Consider the following 21,216-nt stretch of genomic DNA (forward strand, 5'->3'; position numbering starts at 1 on the left):
TGGGTGGATGGATGGATGGATGGATGGATGGGTGGATGGATGGATGGATGGGTGGGTGGATGGGTGGGTGGATGAGTGGACAGGCAAATAAGTAGATGTACATATCTATCAATGATGGGTTGGTGGGTGGATAAATGGATGGGCACATGGGTGGATGGGTAGACAAATATATGAAATATATGAAATAGATGAGTTGATGGACAGACAGACAGATGAGAGGACTGATAGACAGGAGGACAGACTTGGAGAGAGACGAGACTGGACATAAGTACTGAACATGATCTCACCTCTGCAGATCTCCCCAACAAGGAAGATGCTGGACCAAGCAAGGAGCTAGGAGCTGGTGAGAAACAGAAACCTCTCGTCAACAGTGACACTATAGTCTGTAGTTTTGCAGGCAGACCGTGTGCTCATCCAGAAGAGCTGTGCTTTGGGGCAGACACACTCCATCCCTCCAATAATGGAATATGATGCTCACAGCAGTCTTACACCAGACACCTGTGAGCTGCTAAGGACTAGTGAATAAGATAAATCATGTGGCTTTTCCTTGGAGGGCTACCACAGAGGCGAGGGAGGTACGAAGAGAGTGCTGAGCCAGAACTCAGGAGGCAGAGGCAAGCAGATCTCTACAAGTTCAAGGCCAGCCTGGTGCACATACCAGGCTGTTAGGTACCAGGACAGCCAATGCTATATAGATTCTGTCTCAACCCTGCCTGCCACCTTCAGCAGAGAGAGAGAGAGAGAGAGAGAGAGAGAGAGAGAGAGAGAGAGAGAATGCCCCAGCAGAAGAGTTTTAGGGAGAATGCCATTTTAGCCTGAGGATTTGAAGGTCCACCAGGCCCCTGAAGGTCCAAGGACTCAGGAACCCTGGCAAGGAACAGGGGTAAGGGGGCAGATCCAAGCAGTTCTGTAAAATTCCTGCCATCATCTGTTAAACAGTCCAGCTGTTGGCAGCTGTCAAGATGTCCCATGCCCGGGCCCCGCAGCTGTCTCCATTTCTATATCCTGGTTAGTCTCCTCCCCCCTTCCCCCAATGCCAGCACTGGCTCTAGTGTGGGGAAACTGGAAATTGGGGCTTCAGGGAATGGGGTGGCGGGGATTCTACATTAGAATGTCAGCCTGGACAGGAGTTTCCAGGAATTTCCCTCAGCCCCACTCACCGCAATGGGCTAGACTCCTGTGCTCAAGCACAGGTTGGGTTCAGGATAGACTCAAGCACGTGGCTCTGGAAGTGCTGCCGCGGACAGACATTTGTGGTAGTGCTCAAGGGGGGACTCTACCTTAGCCAAGACTGTCTGCAGCTGCCCTTGCACACATCCAGGACAGGGAGCTCAGTACTTCAGGGCTATGTGGCTTTAGGTTCCATCATCTCTTCAATGAGTGACAGTCCCCTTCTGGGCTCCCCACCAACTCCACATTTTAAGTAGAACCTAGAATATGACTTGCTATAAGCTGGCATCCAAGGCTTTATGCGCAGAGGCAACAGTAAGGCTGGAGTATTGCTCAGCGGGTGTCAGCTTGCTCAGCACATGCTGCTGGATTCCTCTCCAGCACCCAAGAATAGGGTAATGAGAAGACACAGGAGCCCAGGGCCCAGCCACAGCAGACACCAATCCATTCCCCTTCCATCCTCACTGTGACCAGATTGAGCGCTGTGACTAGCCCATAGCAGATTTCCGGAAAACTCAAATTGGTTTTGCAGCTTTTTTTTTTTTTTAAACAACTTTAAAGCCCAGTGTTTGGCCCTTTTTGATGAACCCCACAGTCCTTCTGGGGCCTCCTCTAGTCCCCCTACAACACTGGGGATACGATTCCCCTGGACCTCCCCCCCCTTAACACAAACCCATCTCTCCACAAGAGCAGCTTCAAAAGCCCAGGTGTTAGGCTCTGCTATGGGGCCAGGACCAACTCTCCCTCTCCCTGAGATCAATAGAGGCTTGCCCCTGGAGCCAGGCCCAATATGCACTAGCGCGCACGTGCATGCGTATGTGTGTGTGTGTATGTGTGCACATGCATGCATTCGTGCATACATGAGGATGCCCGACGCCGCCCAGCCTCCCCAAGTGAAAGGAACACGTAGCAAGCTGTTGACACATCCTGCCAACATGGAAAGGTTAATTGTCACACCCGATGCCAACAGACAGACTTATGGAAGATTCACGTGGTTTTGTTTTGTGGCTTTTTTTTTTTACAACTTTAAATACGGAATATAAATAAACTTTACATTTAAAAAATAAAAAGAAAGCCCCCAAAAATATAATCACCAACTTTACAAACTGAAGGAAGCGGAAGGACTGGGGAGGGGAAAGTGTGGGGGTGGGGAGGAGGTGGGAAGTGGGGGAGGAAGGCGGGCTGCATCAACCCATCCGCCAGAGGGCTCTAGGGTTCTCCCTCTCTCCCTCACTTCCAATCTACTGGCTAGCTTCCTGGAAGGAGCCATCAGGTAGAACTGCAAAAGATCTGAGGGACAACGTGCATCAAGGAATGCCCCTCCCTTGGAGATCTCCTAGTATCCCACACTTGCCAGGAAGGGGACAGCTGAGACCCAGGAAGTGGGGGCAATGGGCAGACAACAGGGTTGCTTCCCCAGCACCACAGGTTCATTCTGAGCTTTAGGCTGGGTCAGGGCACACACAGCCAGTCCACAGAAGGCCTTGGTATGAATTAAAACAAGGCTCTCTTTCCTTAGAGGCCTGACCTACATCGGCCAGAACGTCATAATAGACAGGTTGGCCATATTCAGGGTGTGAACAGCAGTCTCCACATGCGGTGCCCGTGCGCAATACACATCCCACACAACCTTACTCGCCCTGCTTAGCGGGAGTAGAATATAATAGACAGCTCTCCTGCCCTAGGGAGGAATGACGGGGCACTCAGAGCCTCAGTCAGGATCCGAGCACCCTGTGGAGGAGCAGACTGAAGGGTACATGAGGAAGACGACAGAGTGGAGGTAGAGAAACGAACCAGAAGTAAATGTAGGGAAGGTGGAAAGAAGCAGGGTCTCAAGCACACTGCACCTCTAATTCATCAGAGAGGGTGTGTGGCACCTGCCCAGAGGAGTTCATGTCTTCCATGATTTCATACTTATAAAATGAAACGCCACCGTGGGCTGAGGGGACAGGGGAGATAAGTGTGTGGCAGATCTGGGTGCCATAAGAGTTCCTCCAGTCCGTGTTCCCCACCACAGGACTGCAAGGGGCCCTAGCCTGCCTGGACGTGTTCCCTGCTGGCTGGCCAGTGGTCCAGGAACCAGGCAGGACATCAGAGGTCCTCAGGCTAAGTGCCAGGCTCTGGGGCCAGTCCACAGTCCCCCGCAAGGCTCCTGCACACTTGTCCCAGGTTCTTGGAATCGAGGGAAGCAGCAGCCTGGAGTGGAGTCCTTTGTTTGCTTCTGGAGCTGCAGGGCAGGCTGAGCTATTGCTGCTGGTGGAGGCGGCCGGGCACGCGGGGTGAGGGAAGCACCATTGGCCGTCCGAATCAGGCATCGAGACAGACGGACGAGGGGAACATTATCACTCCAAGGACCCCATGGGGGCAATACAGCAAATACCATATTAAATAACCCTGTGGGCAGAGAAGAGGGGACACGGGGTCAGAGGTGGCCCAGGGGCTCCCTTGGCCCCCATACCAAGGCAAGGAGCTAGGCCTCCTGTCACCATGCTGCTTTCCAGCAGGCCCCAAGGCTAGGATGAAGGAGTTGTGGGGAATTTGAATGGTGAAGCAGGCACCATCTTTCGTTGAGGCCCAGTTAGGTCAGAGATGCCTGGGTTGAAGGGAGCAAATGCCCCTGCTGGCCCTCTCATCCTGAGTCTAAGTCATAGACAGAAAGTATCTGACGCTTGGCTTTCTTGCTGGGTCCTCACCTGCCCACACTCTTGCCGATGTCCCTAGGCTCCGAGGGTCTCCTTCAGTGCCACCTTGTCATGGGTGTGCTTAAACTTTCGGTGCTTCCCTTTGGGGGGCCGGTGGATCCGCACCGTCCGAACGGTCACCCGAGCTGGAGGCGTCTTGGCTGCTCAAGAAGAAGAAGTGTTTGTCAGCATTTGATGGCAATACAGTGTTTTCTCCCATACCTTGATTACCTGCTGTGAGCCTTAGGGCCAGAGGGAGAGGACAGACTTCGTTCATGAGGTCAAAGCTAATCCCCACCACTCACCAGCTCTGGGGATGGGACTGAATCTTTCTATGCCTTATTTTCTCTATCTGGGAGCAAAGCAGGCCCACCTCACAGAAAGGAGAATGGACCACAGGGCAGCATGCTTGTCAAGCAGTGCCTGATCCAAGAAACTCTGTTTATGTGGCCCCCAAGTCCTTGTCCCCTACCCAGAGATGGGTTTTCCCTCTTCCTGCAGGTGGCCTAGCACTGGATCCCCCTACCCGACAGGAAGTCCTGTTGGCTTTGTGTACCCACCAAGCACTTATCCTCAGAGGACTGGCAAAACCCTCCTTTGTGCTTCAAGACCCCTGTCTCATACATGCCTGGAGAGGTCACTTGGGGACTGGGGCCCTTGAACCACAGTTTAGCTGCCTCCTCCAGCCATAGCCAGACTGCAGAAAAATCAAGTAAGCTATCCAAGGAGCCTGGTCCCTGCAGAGCTGTGGGGTGAGAGTCAGCCACAACACACTGTGAGTGGTGGCTTGTCACCCTGTGATCCTCTTCACTTCCCATCTCTCTGGCTAGCTTGCCTGAGGCCTATACAGCCAACCTCTGATTCCTCTAGCCACGAGGAGGCCACGAGGCTTTAGGCCAGAACCAGACTTTCCCTGGAGCTGTGCCTGTTGTTCAAATTCCCAGACACTTGGAGAGCAGAATGGAGGGCTGGGCCGAGACTTAGTCAGGGGGTCAGCCCAGGTCCAAACTTGGGCTCTTCCTGGTACTGTGTGACATAGGGCAAGTCACTTAACCACTCTGAAAAGCAGCAGTAACCTCCTACAGTTGAGAGTGCATACAGCAAACAGGAACTCCAGTGAGCACCTGCTATGCACTTGGTGCCACTATACACTCCTTTATTTCCACAGTGGGTCTTACTCATCCTACAGTGTTGGGGAAACTGAGGCAGAGAGCTATGTTTGAAACCCTGTGATCTATCTGCTTCACACTTACGACACTTGGCCTAACTGACAGTTCCTGGGAACCCTGGACCAGACTAAGTCTTAATTTCTCTTCCTCCTATGTCTTCCAGGCAGGGGCCAGCACTTCCTGGGAGCCACTGGAGAGTCCCTGGCCTCTAGCTGGTGAGGCTGGTGCCTGTCTGTTCATCTCAGACTGGCTTTCTTAAGGTAGCCTCTCTTCCATGCAAACGCAAAGTGTTCCTTACACTGTAGAGAGCTGGGGGAGCTCAGATTCCCTGGAGGGATGACAAGCACAGGGCATGGAAAACCCCAAAGGCCATGTGCAGGAGGCTGGGTTGGGAAAGCCTGGGCCAATTCACACAACTCACAAATGACACAGGTTTGAGCCTAAGAATTCCAGAACACCAGTACTATCCTGTTCTCTACTAGAGATGAAGCTGGAGGCCAGTCTCTCAGGATTCTTAACTTCCCAGTACTAACACTTAAGAATTCTTCCTATACAGGGGCTGGAGAGATGGCTCAGAGAGTCAAGAACACTGGCTGCTCTCCCAGAGGACCCGAGTTCAATTTCCAGCACCCACAGGACAGGTCCCAACTGTTCACAACTTCAGGATCTGACACCTTCACATACACATACATGCAGGCAAAACACCACAGCACATAAAATAAAAAATAAATAAGTCAATTTTTTTAAAAAAGAATTCTTCCTATAGATGGGAGGGCAGTTGAGTAAAAGCCAGAAACACCTGCCAGGCTGAGGGAGGAGCCCAGAGAGGCAATTTTAGGATCCTACTGGCCTAGCTTGGGCTGTGTGACCTGAAGCAAGGCCTGAGCATCTTTGGACTGTGGGTACTTCCACTACACAGAGAGAAGGAGCCTCTGAGATGTTTCTAACTCAAACCTAACTGTCTGACCCTTGTAGAATCAGAGACATGCCCTCCTCTGATGGATGCTTGAACGTTAGACCCACTTTCCACATTCCAGCTACGTGCATGCCCGGCCTTTATTTGTATACCTCCAGGGGATGTCATGAGTGAAGGGGACCAGTTGGTAGCAAGGCCAGGCGCTGCAACCTCACTTAGGGCTAAGAAAAATCTAGATTGTTCTCAGTGAGACCAAAAGTCTCAAGTCAATTTAATCAGAAATTTACTCGTTCTCCATGTAAGTATTTTTTGTGTGGTATATGCATTGTGTAAGCTTAGATGCCCCCTCCACCTCTGTGTGTGTGTGTGTGTGTGTGTGTGTGTGTGTGTGTGTGTGTAGCCAGAGGTTGACATCAAGTCTTCCTTTACTGCTCTTCTTGTTTTCTGAGACAGGGAGTCTCACCGAACCTGGAGCTAACCAACAGCTAGATTGGTCCCCTGGGGCCCTCCTATCTCCACCTTCCCAGTACCATGCCTTGGTTTTTATCTGGATGCCAGGGATTCAAACTCAGGTCCGCATGCGTGCACAGCAAACACTACCCACTGAGCACTCTCCCCAGCCTCCTGACCCTGATTTAGAGTCCCCGTCCTCTTCCTAGCTGTTGTAAAGGAAAGAGGCTTGGGTTGAGCCCCACAGAGCAGCCCCCGGGAAGGTGGTTTACCTCGCTGCTCCCTGGATGATCCTGAACTTCGAGTCACGGGCCGAGGGGTCACTACTGTCTCACACTTGCAGGCCAGGTGGTCCTCCAGGGTCACTGTGGCCGTCTTGAAGACTGGCTTCTTTCGCACAATCTCGATCTTTCTCACCTGGAGGACAGAATGAGCAACACTTCCCTGTAGAAGCCACCTGTGTAGGAGTGGCCTCATGTGCCTGGCAGTCTCCTGTGCTGGATTCTCTCCTTGATAGCCAAAAGATAGGCTTGCCTGCAGAGTGAAGGCTCTCGACCAACAATAGCCAGGCCTTTCTCTCTGCCCCTCTCAGAGCTTTTCCATCAAAACAAGCCCTTCAACCTAGCTGACCTGGCCTCCGGCTTTGCTGTAGCAACCCCCGCCTCCCTGACCCCCCAGAGTGGGAGAAAGGCATTTCCGGGTAGAGCTTGAGTCCTGTAGGTCTCCATTCCTGGAGCACTGGCCAAGGCCAGGGGCTGCAGCAAAGTGGGGAGATGGTTATCTGGAAGGAAGTGCAAGAGGCCTTATCTAGAAGAGAGGCTGGAGGGGGTAGGCAGCTGTCAGGTGTCCCATCCCTAAAGCTGGGGATAGAAAATACCACGGCAGTGGGTGGGGAAGCATAGCATGCCGTTTGTACTCTGGGCCACAGACAGGCCAGGAATGGAAGACATGCAGGAGACTGGGCACAGGCCACAGGCAGAGAAAGAGGGCATAGCCACACAGCCAGTGCACTGGGTGGGCTGGTTTTGAGCTCTGTGGGATGTGCCCGGGGGAGCTGAAAGGGGGAGGTTGAGTCAAGGTACAGAGACCTGTCCACCTGAGTTAAGAGGACAGCCGTGCCTCCCGGGCCTCTTGGGCCCTCCTACAGAATGGCAATCTGTAGCAGCTCTCCAAAAAGACCCAGGTAGCCACAGAGCTGGGCCATTTGACAGTGAGGGCCCCCGGTTCCTATAGTGCTTGCCACCTAGAGGACACTCTGTGCCGCCTTTGCTAAAGACAAAGCTTGCCAGAGAGACCGTTGGAGTCCCAAAATGTAGGGGCCCCTGGGTATATGACGGAGCATTGAGGGGACCTGGGCATCTTGAAGACATGGGCACTGTGGGACTGTGTCCTGTAGAGCAGGTGACATTGGTCCATTACTTAGCAGTTCAACCAAGTCACATTCTGGACTCCGTCTAATTTTCACTGCCTATGGGTCTGAGATACCTTGGAAAAAGCATCCCAGAAGCATCCCCCTCTGGAAGGAGCCAGGAAGACCCAGTGAAGTTCTGTAACCCGCAGCAGCTGCTCAGCCGCTGGGGCGGGGCCCGAGCCGGGGCGGGGCTGATTCTGCGCACCTGCACCGGCCGCATCTGCACCTGGGAGGCCCGGCACTGCACGTTGCGGTTGTTGCAGCAGCCGGAGCAGCGCTGCACCTCCACGCAGGGCGGCCACACCAGGAAGTTGGCGTTGGTGCGATCGATGAGGTTCCGCGAGATCTGGAACACCTCTGTGCGCGTCTTGCACTCGGCGATTACGGCAGGCTCTGCTGCTGCCAGTGAACCTAGAAGGAAGAGGCCTGTCAGGAGCAGACCTACTTCTTTGGAACCGCCCCCATCCATACACAGCCCCGAACTTGGGTAGATGGCTGAACCACTCTGAGCCTCAGTTGACCCCATCTGAAAACAGGGACAGCGAGATCTACCCCCAAGAAGCATGGTCAAGATAAGGCTAGATCATCCGGTGTGACATTATACATGTTTAGTCAGGACCTACCTCCCACTGTTCAGAATCACAATTATGCAATTGTCCCGAGTCCTGCACTGTTACCCTGCTGGCCCCCATTAGTCTTCTGTTGATTGTTTTGTTTGTTTGTTTGTTTGTTTCATTCAAAACAGGGTTTTCTCTGTGTAGCCCTGGCTGTCCTGGAACTGGCTTTGTAGACCAAGCTGGCCTCAAACTAAGAGATCCACCTGCCTCTGCCTCCTGAGTGCTGGGATTAAAGGCCTGTGCCACCACACCTGGGTGCACTGGTCTATTCTTTTTTTACTTATCTTGAAAAATTTTAAGGACATTGATTGGCCTGTATGTGTAAGGGAGTCAGATCCATGGAAGAGGAGCTACAGATCATCCTTTGCTGCCATGGAAACAGAACCCAGGTCTTCTGGAAGAGCAGCCAGTGCTCCTATCTTCTGAGCCATCCCTCCAGCCCCACTGGTCTATTTGTATGTGGCCCTTTCCTTCAAAGCCTAATCTGTGAAATGTGATTAACAAAAGAGCTACTGGGTGAAGTCTACATCAAGTGTTCAGTCACCTGCAGGGAAAGGCTCACAGGTGGCGAGGTGGCCTGTAGGTTCTGCCAGCCACATCTCCAATGACTTGGAAACTGTACGTGGCCACCTGCTTCACCCTGGAAGTCTTCTCTAGGGCCGACAGATATACTGGCTTGGTCTCTGGCTAAGGAGCAATCTGTAGTTCTGAACCCTGCTGGGTTCTGCATTGGGCCACCATGCAGCCATGGGCTGTAGTGGACAGACCTTGGTTTCATTTATGCCAAGCAAGCCCTATGACCTCAGTCCTTCCATTCCAGTTTCTCCATTTCTGGTTTCCAGGCCTGTGGAGTGGGGTTAGTCATGTCTACTCCAAGGCTACAGAGAAGATGTAATGAGCGTAAAAGCAGAGGCAGGCAGGCAGATGTCTGCATTCCAGACCAGTCTAGTTCACACAGCCAAGGCTATAGAGTAAAAATCCTGTTTCAAAACCAGAAAGACCCAAACCACTATTTTAAAAGCACAACATGGGGTAGAGGGCATGGTAGCTCAACCTCAAAGACAGCTACACCCCTCATTCAGCCCTAACAGTGGGGAACGGATTTTGAAGATAGCTCCCAATCCAGGATGGTGGTGTGCCCTAGTTTTTCTTCCCTGGATCCCACCTTTAATTGACAGCTATGGAGTCTCAGCTTTACCTAAGCTCCTCCTCCCTCGAGATGAGCTTTCTGACTCGACTCTGGAGTGTGCTCGGGTCATGTTCAAGTCCAGCTCAGCCCCATCTTCATCTGCAAAGGAAAGCGTAGTCAGACGTGCTGGCCCAGGTCAAGGATGGCTTCTCTACACTGAGGCCCCACCCTTAGCATCCTCTAAACCTGAGGATCCTGGCTTTCAAGAGGCAACCAGGCAAAGCCTTGAACAGCCCCATGGCTCAGAGGGATCGGTGGGGCCTAACTGCATCTTTGAGAGCCTCCAGCCTCGCTCTGTGTTTTTAGCCCCATTTTTGGCCAGAACTTCATGTTAATGAAGTTAAAAATAACCCATCCCCTCTGCTACTGTCAGAGAACCCTCCTCAGCCTCCAGGGTGGAGCAGGGACCCAGAGCACTGGAGGCCAGTTCCCAGTGCCCTCCAAAGCGTTCCCATAGGAAGTGCTGAATGGGGAAATTCCCAGAATCCCCTTGGGGCCAGCAGCCCAGCAGCCCAGCGCAGCCTTCTGGAGCCTTGACAATGGCCCTACTGGTCTGGAGAAAAAGGGTAGAGAGGGAAGGGGGTGGGAGGACAGCCTGCACCAGCCATAGGAGGTTGGCTTTCCTCAGCTTTCATCCTGGGCTTCTCTGCCCCTTCACAGCTCCCTTCTCTGAGCCGCAGTCCTTTCCTCACAGTGCTACCAGCTCTCACCATGCCACACTGACACTGCCCCGAGACACTGGCCAGGGCTGGCTACTATTAGGGTGGCAAGAAGGCCTTGAACTTGATCTTGAAGATGGAGAGCCCTTTTGTCTCTCAATGGTGAGGGACGGTAAGTGAACTGCTGGAAACGAGTCTCTGCCACCTCCTTATGGCACCCTGGGGCTAAGATATCCTCCCCAGCCTGTGCTGGTCCCATCAGAGATAAAGGCGTCTGCCAGCTGCCACCCCATCTAGCATCCTGGGGATCCTGTGTGACAAAAACCCTGCAGATCACCACCGACTGACTGGTCTGCTTCCGCCCAACCCGACGGTGTTGACCATGTCAGCCTGTCTGTCTGTCCCTTATTCTCTTCCTTTCTCTCTGCCATCTCTGGAATGTCCCTAGTAGGGAGGAGATGGGGAAGAGATGTGCTTTGTGGAAAGGTTAACTTGATTAGGAAAAAATAAGCCACATGGTTGCCTCGAAACAGGCCCGCTATTGAAAACCGACCATCCAAGATCCCGACCCCCACCCGGGGTGTGGAGGGGCTGCCTGAGCTGGGCGGCAGAGCGCCTTGGAAAGAAACGGCAAGAAAGCTAAATTTGGAAGTTGCCCCATTGTGTGGCCAGAGTTGGCCAGCCGGGCACGGGTGGGAGACATCGGGTGGGGGCCCTGGTGAACAATAGGTGGGCCCAGCTGGGGCCCCCTCCTGCCTGCCTTACCACCCCCAGCCCTGGCGGTATTGAAAGGGCCCGGGGAATGCTTTTGAGAAGGAGCCAGGGGCCCAACGGAGAGAGGAAACAAAGGCAGGAAATGCTGTTCCCCCGTAGATAGCGTCTGGGCAAGGGTTACAAAGTGACAAAGAGACAGGACCCCAGAGGGACAAGGGCCTGCGGGTGCGGGGGGTGGGTGTGGGGGGGTGCCGAACAGGGCTCCAGGGACCAGGCTAGAGGTTAGAATAGAATGGAATTTGCTCTGAAGACAGCATTTATAAATACATTCCCAACCCAGCCTGCCGACCCGCCACGTGTATGCCACCAAGCACGTGCCCATTGGCCCAGCACACTCTTGGGCATGGGCAGGGCTGCCAGCTGATCCAAGCTAGGTGTCCCCAGGAGACCTTAGAGACCAGGCTCTGTGCCAGAGGGTCAGGGAGATAGCTCCCTACCCTCTTGAGCTGGGTTTGCACCAGGGTAGGTGCTCGGTGCGTGCCCCAAGTACTCTGTTCCTGCCCAATCTGCTCCAGGAACCCCACCCTCTGCACCAAACCAAAGCCACATGTGGGTGCTGTTTCTGCCCCACCCCACATCCCAGGTACCAACCAGTCTGCCTACTCTGCCGTGCCCTGCCCTGGGTAGTAGGTGTGACCAGGCCTTCAGTAGGCTGGGCTAGGGATGGGTAGAGGCTGAGGTTCTGGAGGAGGGTCCGATTTACCTACGGAGTCTCTGTGCAGCAGGCGCTGAAGGTCATCGAAGGAGCGGATGGAGCGGTCGCTCAGCATTTCATAGAGTTCCTCAGGAATGGGATCCCCCTGTTGGGCAGACACCAGGGACTGCATAAACTGTGGTGAAGGTTCACCATGGCTCTCTTGCCAATCACATGCTTTCTCTTGCACAAAGTTCTACAAGGCCCCCCGTCCCCCACTCCGCCATCCCCAACAAATAGACAGAAGTAAGGCTAGGGCAGGTGAGATCCGAGGCTGAACCAGGAGCACTGAGGACCAATGGCCTGAACAGATCAGAGCAGGCTGGGACACTCTACCCCAGCCCTCCACAGAATCCAGGCTTGTCCCTCCCCCATCAGGTCCTGGAGAAATTCCAACAATTTCATTTCTCTCTCCTGTTCTCTCCACACCTGGTAGCTAAAATTTATTCCCAGGAGTGTGCGTGCAAGCGAGCATACACACACACTGACCTAATTATCACCACATCACAGATGAAAAGGAAAAAAAGAAAGCAGAGGCTGAAGCAGGTGACAGCCTTTGTCCAGGGCCCCCAAGCCCAGTGTGAGCGGAGGCTTCACTCAATGACAGTGAAGTATGGCCTCCAGCCCCCAGCCCAAAAGGTGCTTTAAAATGTTTGCAGAGTTGTATGGTCTCAGAAGGCCATGCATCCCAGTGCTACTGGCTTAGTCTCTGCCAAAGAGGAAGTAAGGGAATCCTCAGGCCCAACCGGGAAACCTGAAAGCTTACCCATGCCCCATGGCCAACCAAACTCTATTTTTAGAGCCCCTCTGGCCTGTCACCAAACACTTGAAACTTAGTTAGAACCTTAACAGGCCTCACGACGAGCCAGCTTCCTCTAGGGAAACCGCAGGTCCCACAATCACACGCATACAGCTGGGACATCTCCAGTCACAGGAGTCTCAAGGGCTTGGTGCCAAGATCCCCAAGGGAGAGGTGAGGGGAGAGGGGACTGAGAAATGTCCTAGCAATAAGGGGCGAAGGAAAGTCGCAAGATATCATACAAAAAACCACACTTTGTGACAAAACCACAAGCCTGTGACCTGAGAGAAGCTCTGAGAGGACTAAACTACCCTGTGCCTCAGTTTCCTTGGACTGAGAAGGGAAGCCCTGCCTATATTCACTGAACCACCCTGGAATGGGAGCTTTGAGTAACAGCACAGATCTTTGTTTGTGGGTTGGCTGGTTTTATGTCAACCTGACACAAGCTAGAGTCAGTTGTAAAGATGGAATATCAATTAAGAAAATGCCCCCATCAGACTGGTCTGTGAGCAAGCCTGGGGTATATTTTCTTGATTCATTGATTGACTGAGAAGATCAAGATTACCAGGAGTGGTGCCACCCCTGCGCTGGTGGAGCTTGGTGCCATAAGAAAGCATGCTGTCAAACCATGAGGCATAAGCCAGTATGTAACTCTCCTTCACGGCCTGTCCTTCAGTTCCTGCTTCCAGGTTGTTGTCCTCCCTTCCCTCACTGATGGCCCGTGGTGTAGAACTGGAAACTAAAATAGAACCTTTCTTCCACAAGTTGCTTTTGGCCGTGGTGTTTTATCACAGCAACAGAAAACCTAAGAGAGTTTGGTTTTGCTCTTTTGAGACATGGTCTTATGTTACCCTGGCTGGCTGGCGTGGAACTCAATACAGACCAGGATCTCGATACAGACCAGGATAGCCTTGAACTCAACAATCTAATTCCCTCTACTACTGCGTGCTGAGATTAAAAATGTGAACCACCATGCAAACCAGGAAGATCTTCTGAGCCCAGAAGTTCCAGGCTAGCCTGGGCAACTCAGTGTCACAAAAAAAAAAAAAAAAAAAAAAAAAAAAAAAAAAAAACCCACGACAAAAAAGTTTGGACACTTGTCTGATGTTTAGGAAAACCTCTGTAGGGGTTCAGTCATGCCTCTCTCTGGTACCCCAAGTCAACCTAGGAACTAGAAGAGAAAGGCTGGGGGCTGAAGGGGACGCCTTGAAATCTGGCTCCTGAGACTTCGCTTAGCACTGAGGTCACTTTGTTCTGTCATGGAGTTTATAAACCTGCCTGCTATCCTAGGGATGTAAGAGGTTTAACGGACAAGTTAGGGACTTGGTGTTCGGAAATGTCTATGGCAGCTTCTCAGTTGGGCAGAGATGTGCAGGACAGATGGCCAGAAGCTGGTCTGGTGCAAGTGCAGAGAAGGCCCTGAGTTTTATCAAACGCAGAACTGTATTCAAGAGGTTTAGATTCCACGGCTCACACTGCTACCTCTGCTGTGTGCACCGCCTCGTTCCGGTCTCTTTTCTACGAACCTAGTTAGAAAACATTTCATCCCGTTCTAATTCTGCCTGGGGTTGACAGAGGAGCCGAGGATAGCCAGAGCCAGGCTGTGTAAGGCGGCTTGCCCAAGGGGAAGAGAAGAATTTGTGGAGGGATGGCTGAGCTACCAGTGAGGTAAAGCATACTGAACCCTGGACAGACCTAGCGGACACCCCAATCCTCAGCCCATTCATCCCCAGAGGCTGAGTGGGGTAAGACCTCAGGTAGAGACTATAGAGGTGGGAAAATAAATACCGGTACTCAATAAATACTGGTAAAATATGTGAAAGACTGTCCCTTGCTCTGCAGGGTCTCTCAGGTGCGATCTCTCATGCCAGACACTGACTGCACATAATTTTGCACAAAGTATAGTCCTGGGGCCTACCTTATATTTAGGCCCATCTTCCAGATGGGAAAACTAAGGCTTAGAAAAATTAATATACAGCCACAGGGCTACATGACTAGCCAGTGGCAGAGTGGGTCCCTCCCAAGCCATAGCATGCCTAACCTCTCCTGGCCCTCTTCAGGCACAGTTCAAGCATGCCTCTTCTCTGTTCTGATGTCATTAGTGCTAGCATCATTTGAGACCCCTGTGGCTTCTCTGTCCCATCTTGTTTTACATCAGTAGTCTCAGTTACAGTGATGGCACTCTCAGGGGACATTGACACCATCTGAAGACATTTTTAGTGGCCATGCCTAGGGACAGGAAGTCACACAGGCTACAGTATCCCTCGCTCCAAATACCCCCAGAGTCAGAGCTGAGAAACCCACAGCAGACAAAAAGCCAGGATTCTCCGTGTAGAGAGAACCAGGGTGCTCAGAATGGATCCTACTATAAAAACTTTACTTTCAGCTGGACATAATAGCACAGGCATTTAATCCCAGCTACTTGGAAGGATGAGGCAGAAAGATTATAAGTTTGAGGCTAGCCTGGGCTATGGAACAAATGCAAGGCCAGCCTGGGAACCTTAGCAATGCCCTGTTATAGGATAAAAAAAAAAAAAAGGAAAGAGAGACTTGAGGGTATAGCTCAGTGGCAGAGCTACTGCTTAGCACCGGTGAGATCCTGGGTTCAGTCCCCAATACCACTGAAAGGGAAACAAGGAATTCTTATTTGCCCTTTAAATAGGGATTCCTGTAACTGTACACAGCAGAACAGTCCCAAATAAAAGGCACTTCATGAGCTGAGCAATTTTTTCACATGGCTCCCACTAGGGCAGCAAATGGCAGCGTCCTGGACCAGATGCTCAGAACATTTTCAAAGATGGTGACAGGTGGGTGGAGAGCTGCTGTCCCCCCAGGGTGTGACTTTGCACTATCCCCCACGCAGGGCCACAGGAAATGGCACCTAGCCCCACACTGACACTGCCAGGTGCCCTGTGGGCTGGTGAGTCTCTTCCGGGTCCGGGGGTGTTAACAGCCAGAGGTCCACTCCAGGACGCAGTGCTCTGGAGAGACTCTCAGAAGCACCTGTTTGCAGACAGAGTTCATGTCTCTGTGTGTAACAATCCTCCCCCCTCCAACTCTCAATATGGAGCTGCTGAAGCCTGATTTTTCTGCCACAGGTTCTGGAGGCTTCAAGGTGGGCACCCATTGATCATCCCCATACATAGGAAAGGAAACCTGACAACCTGAAGAAACTGCCCTAGATCTCAGACCTGGGGCTCCTGGTAGGACATGGGTGTGGGATAGAAGCAGGTGGGGTCAAGCCAACCTGGCAGCCCAGAAAACAGCCTCCTCCCTGCCCCACCTCCAAAGCCAGCTGCAGGAGGCACGAGCAAGCCAGCAAAAGTAAGGCCAGGTGAGTTACCTGCTCCCAGACAGGCTGGCAGATCAAAAGGGCTTGGACTCCACCCTCCACCTAGGTACACACGTGCATGCGTGCACACACAGACACACACAGAGACAAACACAGACAGACAGACAGACAGACAGACACACACACACACACACACACACAGAGATATACTCTCTACAGCCCCACAGCCTGCTGCCTCTGCAATGAGGGAGACAGGAGACGGGCTCTCTGCCCAGCACCCGGGCGTTGTCTGTGGCTGGCAGAGGCAGAAGCTGACGAAGCCTCCTAGGGCCTGCCTGCTTGCCTGCTTGTGTCTCAGGCCTTATTTAGATGAGATGGCAAAGACAAGCTCTTTGGAGAAGTCCTCTCTGGGTACAACATGGAGGCCTTTCTCTTACTCAGCCTCTCCCTCTTTTTGCAGCCCAGCAAGAGAAAAATGCCAAAGCTGGAAGAGAAGGTCGTCTGCGGGATGAGCCACCCTGTGGCACACTGCATCACTGTCCTCACCTCAACTCAAGAGGAGCCAACTCCCCTATTATGCATAACACTAACCGAGTCCAATCTGCTCCACATTTTAGTTAGGAGAAACTGAGGCCCAGCATGCTTCTCCTGTATCTTTCCACCTCCTTTCTCCCTGCTGACAGTCCAGGTCCCAAGATAGAAGAGTATATTTCAGTCTTGGGGGGCGGGGGGCAGGGTTCATCGAGGCCATGTTAACGAAGGACCTCAGAGCCAGGTGGAGGGGAGAGCGTTTAATTCTAGCACTTGGGAGACTGAGGCAGGTGGATTTCTGAGTTCGAGGCCAGCCTGGTCTACAGAGTGAGTTCCAGGACAGCCAGAGCTACATAGAGAAACACTGTCTCAAAAACCCCAATAAACAAACAAACAAAGCACTGCTGTCCGGGACCCAGTAACTGTCACATTCTTTTCATACTTATCACTACGAAAGCACCATACTAACACCACAGAAACAGGACAAAAATCTCCCTGCTGTTTGCAGTTCATGGAAGAAAGCAGGTACTAAACAGTTAAATAAGCCAAAACTTGAAAAGCTGTCAGAGTCAGGCAGCATTGTGCACACCTGTAATTCTAGAGATGGTGAGTAGGAAAATCATCGATCAAGGGCTTCAAGCCCATGCCCACATACATAGTGAGTTCGAGACCACGTGAGACCCTATCTCAAATAAAAATAAACAAACCTGAAAGAAAATATAATCACAAAAAGGACATCAGAAAGAGAGAAGGCATCATGAACCCCAAGCAAACACCTTGAGTTAACTCCTCCACACACACTTCCTGGCTCTGGCACTAGGGCCTCCAGAATCTCTCTCTCACCTTGACTTTCACACTTCCGGGCAGGGGGATTCCAGCAAGCGGACATTAGCAAGCCAGAAGGAGATAGGGTGGTTGGTAACTTGGGGTGGGGGAGGCCTCCACTCCTTCCCGGCAGAAGGGTGCTGAGGCAGACAGATAGTCACATGACAGTCACCTTCTGGGAAGCCAGCTCAGCTGATGGAGATGGGCCTAGGCAGCCGGTTCCCATTCTCCTCAACGCTGCCAGCAAGCTTCCAACCCTTAAGCCTTCATGTAAAACACAGGCAACTACAGGGTCGCCCAGAGAGGCAAGCCTTCCTTGTGTCTCCCTACATTGGTGATTTGGAGCTCGCCTGGGCTGGTCTCCATTCAGTCTAATACTCCCAAGCTTATTGGGAAAGACCTTCGACAGCTGCAAAACATAGTGTAATTGGGATCCCAGTAGTCTGTAAAGGAACAGGGCTGAATTTCTGAGCAGCAGCCTCAACCCTAAATGCAAATACTCATGCGACTGGTGGAGTGCTACTGGGAGAAGCTGGAATGGTTAAGAAAAACCTCATCCAGAAGTTACATATCCACCAGCGCCCATAAGGAGGGCTCCATACAACTGCCAGGATTAACCAAGTAAGGGAGATTGTGGGTGACACACTCAGCAGGTAGGTGGCGTCCCTATGTCTTGAAGATCAAATGGCTACTCACTTGAAAGGAAAAATGCCTGGCTACCCTGCACTCAAGGGTCTCCAGGGTCACACCAACATCACCATCGGCCCGTGGGGTGGTTGGAAAGCCTTTACAGAGGGGTAAAGTTTAAGGGTTGCTAAGCTACTCTAAACAGGCCAAAAATGCGTGCTGCGGAGTCCCAGATCAGGATCTGGAGTTGTCCCTCCCTTCTCAGACCCCCCAGGAAGGAAATGGGGTGACTACAGAGGCGGTGAAGTGCCAGGGCGCACTGAGGGCCCACCTGTTGCGTGGGGGCGGGCACCTGGCGCTGAGTGTACAGAGGGACTGTGCGTGCCTGTGTGCGTGCGTGGGTGTGTGAGCGCACGTGTATTCGGGCCGCGTGCGCGTGTGTCCCGCGTGTGCACGGGCGTGGCGGCGGGCGCGCGACCTGGCCGCCTTAGTGCGTGCCCGTCGCTCTGCGCGCCCGCCCGCGGGAGCGGAGCATCGCCTCCGGCCAGGAGTGTGCATGCGTGGGGTGAGTGAGCGAGTCGGGGGCCGGGCGGGGTGGGCTGCAGAGAGCAGCCGCGGGGTGCCGCCGTTCTCAGGACGCCCTGGCACCGGGCCAGCCTTCAGGTCCCCGAGGCGCGGCGCGGCAGCAGCTGGGGCCTCCCGGCGTCCCCCTCCCCAACAGCTGGCCGCGGCCCGGGGGGCTGCTAAAGAGGAGGGGAGGGGGTGCCGATCGGCCTGTGGCGGCCAGGCCAAACCCTGCTTGCTCTCTTTCGGGCTCCGGCCGCGGGGGACAGCCGCGGAAGGGCGGGGCCCCCAGGGCGGGCGGCCGGCGGCCCTCGAGGAGCCCCAAGAACAAAAGGAGACGGCGACGGCTCCTTCGTGGTCAAAACAACCTGCGCTGGCTGCGGCCCAAGGTCGGGCTGCGGCCTCAGAACCCTGCGCCTTAACCCCTTCCCTGCCACCGTCACCGCCTCTCCCCTGCGCTTGGCCGTGGGCGATCGGGCTGGCCCGGCGGGCAGTCGACTAGGTGTAGGGTCTAGACCTCCGCGGGAGGAGGCGGGACGGACCCGGACAATCCGCTTTCCTGGCCCCAGCCTCGCTCCGGCTCGCGCCTCCCCCTGCCCCGCCCCCTTCCCACCTGGATTCCCGGTAGACTTGCCAACTCACGGCTACGTGAGGCTGGGAGGGGTAGGGGCACTGATCCGACCTGATCAGTCCCCGCAGACGTTTCCATACCCTACCGCCCTTGCAGCTAGGCTTCTGCAAGCGTGCGCTCCGCACCCTGCTTGCGGGGGAGAGAGGTGCTTCCTCTTGCAGGGTGCGGGCGCAGGTACGGCTGGGCCTCAGACATACACCGCCCCGGGGGCTGGATTCCTTCAGAACCCCCCCTCGCGCCCCACCTCCAGCCCTGTCTCTACTCCAAGCGTCTGAACCTACCGTGTGTCTGTCTGCCTGTCTCTCTAGTGTCTGTCTGTCTGTCTCTCGGCCCCTTGCATCAAGATACAAGGTGCTTTTGGACCGTCCAGCATGACCCCAAGGTGCCCACCCTAGCCCAGTGCAGAAGCTAGGGTGGGACCAAAACCCTCGCCAAAGGTCTCTGGATATCCTGAGTTCGAGGGCGCACACTTCTACACCAGGCCCGCTCCTTGGCAGAACCAAAGCCCAGGCTGGTTCTAAGGTGGCCTCTGGAGGTCTCGGTACCTTAAGTACCCTAGATATCACCTCACCTTTCCCCCTTAACCAGGAAGGAGCTTAAGAGTGCTACCTCCTGAGGCAGGGGGCAGGGCAACACACACCTTCTAGGACGCTAAAAGCTTTAGGGATCTAGATTGGTTCACTGGAAGGAAACCCACCACTGCCTCCTCCCCACGAGCCCAGCACCCCAGACCTGGCCTCCCAGCCCTTGGGGCCACCCAGTGCCCAGCGCCTGGCTCACGCGCCGCAAGGCTCCAAAGTTCACTGCAGGGAGAGGAGGGGGCGGCCAAGCATGGGGGCTGGGGCAACCAGGGAAGGATCCAGCCCCAGCCGCCGTCGCAACTCACCTCGGCGCTGACCAGACGCAGGTAGCAGCAGAGAGGCAGGAAGAGCGCCCAGCAGCGATTCATGCCGACTCCGGGCCCGGCCCCGCGGGGCCCCGGACGCGTAGACGGAGCGCGCCGCCCCCGCGGCCAGGGTGGGGGGCTGGGGAGGAGGGTGGGCTCCGCTCGGGTCCGCCGCGATCAGGCGCTCAGGCCGCTGCAGCCGCCGCCGCGGCTCACCCGCATGGCCCCCGGGCGCCGCCGCCCCCGGCCCCGGCTCCGTCGCTGGGGGGCTGGGGAGGACCTGGACAAGGGACCGGGGTCCAAAGCCGCTACCTGGGCGGATCCCGAGCCCACGCGAGCATCCACGGTCTGGGGGCTGCGTCGCGAACCAGCCAAGGCGTCTAGCCGTGTGGGGGCGCGCAGGGGACTCCAACCTCAGAGAGGAAAAGGAACACGGCAGCCGATGGTTCGTCTTCACTCGCCCGCTAAAGGCGTGTTCCTCTGCCCGCTGGCTTAGCTTTTTTGCAACATTTTCTGGAATGGCCCCCCCAGATCAGAAAGCGCAGGGCTAGGGACCTCCAAGCCCAAGTCTCCAAAAAAAAAACTTTTTCCAAAGTTGGCTTTGCAGCGGCGGCCCGAACACCCGGGCAGGGAGAGGTGCAAACTCCCGCCCGGGCCGGGTGGCGGGGCGGGAGCGTGTGCGCCCTGGCGCGGGGCCCAAGCGGCGGGCACGGCTGCTCCGAGCGCGCGGCGCGCCCACTGCGCGCTGGGCCGGCCCGGACCGACAGGTGGACGCGGCGCGGGTCAGTCTGTCTATCTACCCACTCGCTCGCCACTCTGGGCGTCCTCTGCGGGTTTCGAGCTGCGGCTGCTCCGGCTTTCTCGTTGCAACGAAGCTAGAGGGTGGGCTTTTTTTCCTCCTTTCCCTTTTGCGCGTGTGTGTATGTGTGTGTGCGCAAAATATCTCTCTGGAGAAAGATGGGCGCTGGCGGCCGGAGGGAAGCCCTCAGGGAGGCAGCGGGGGAGGCAGGCAGGCTGCTCCCGGCTGCAGGAGAAGTTGCCACCCTTCAGCTGTTCCGGCCTTTATAAAGGAGAAGGGAGAGTGCAAGAGGTGGGTGGAGACAGCCTTTCCTCTCCTGGCCTCGAGTCAGCGCCGGGAGGGGGCAGGAGCCAAGGGAGGTCCTCGGGCGAAGACTGCTGCTTGAAGGGTCTCTGATAGCCATACAGCCCCTCTAACTGTGAATCTAGCCCCTTATCAAGAACTGAAGGTGAACCGTGGCCCCACCCCTTAGCACAGTGTTTAGGGGCATGTCTGCAGGGCCAGACCCAAGGCCAGGAGTGTGGCCCCTGAA

At 54.5% G+C, this 21,216-nt stretch overlaps 1 protein-coding gene across 1 annotated transcript; it reads right to left on the reverse strand.

The window, feature by feature from the left end:
* Nucleotides 1-2,156: 2,156 nt before the first annotated feature.
* Nucleotides 2,157-20,998, reverse strand: Pdgfb (platelet derived growth factor subunit B). Its single transcript, XM_028789935.1, has 7 exons — nucleotides 19,886-20,998; nucleotides 11,740-11,836; nucleotides 9,613-9,702; nucleotides 8,003-8,208; nucleotides 6,659-6,803; nucleotides 3,864-4,012; nucleotides 2,157-3,564 (listed from the first exon to the last, which is right to left on the reverse strand). The coding sequence occupies exons 1-6, from the start codon at nucleotides 19,946-19,948 to the stop codon at nucleotides 3,888-3,890; spliced, it is 726 nt and encodes a 241-aa protein (XP_028645768.1). The 5' UTR covers nucleotides 19,949-20,998; the 3' UTR covers nucleotides 2,157-3,564; nucleotides 3,864-3,887.
* Between the last annotated feature and the right edge of the window lie 218 nt (nucleotides 20,999-21,216).

This window comes from Grammomys surdaster, unplaced genomic scaffold, assembly GCF_004785775.1.
Source record: "Grammomys surdaster isolate TR1022 unplaced genomic scaffold, NIH_TR_1.0 125852, whole genome shotgun sequence".
Classification (NCBI taxonomy): Eukaryota; Metazoa; Chordata; class Mammalia; order Rodentia; family Muridae; genus Grammomys; species Grammomys surdaster.

Bases quoted from the DNA above. Each gene is read 5' to 3' on its own strand.
- Pdgfb (XM_028789935.1), bottom strand. From the start codon at position 19,948: ATGAATCGCTGCTGGGCGCTCTTCCTGCCTCTCTGCTGCTACCTGCGT. The intron at 6,804-8,002 runs GTGCGCAGAATC...TCTGTCCTCCAG, and splicing joins TGCAGATGCGGCCGGTGCAG to GTGAGAAAGATCGAGATTGT. The intron at 4,013-6,658 runs GTAAACCACCTT...CTTCTTGAGCAG, and splicing joins ATCATCCAGGGAGCAGCGAG to CCAAGACGCCTCCAGCTCGG.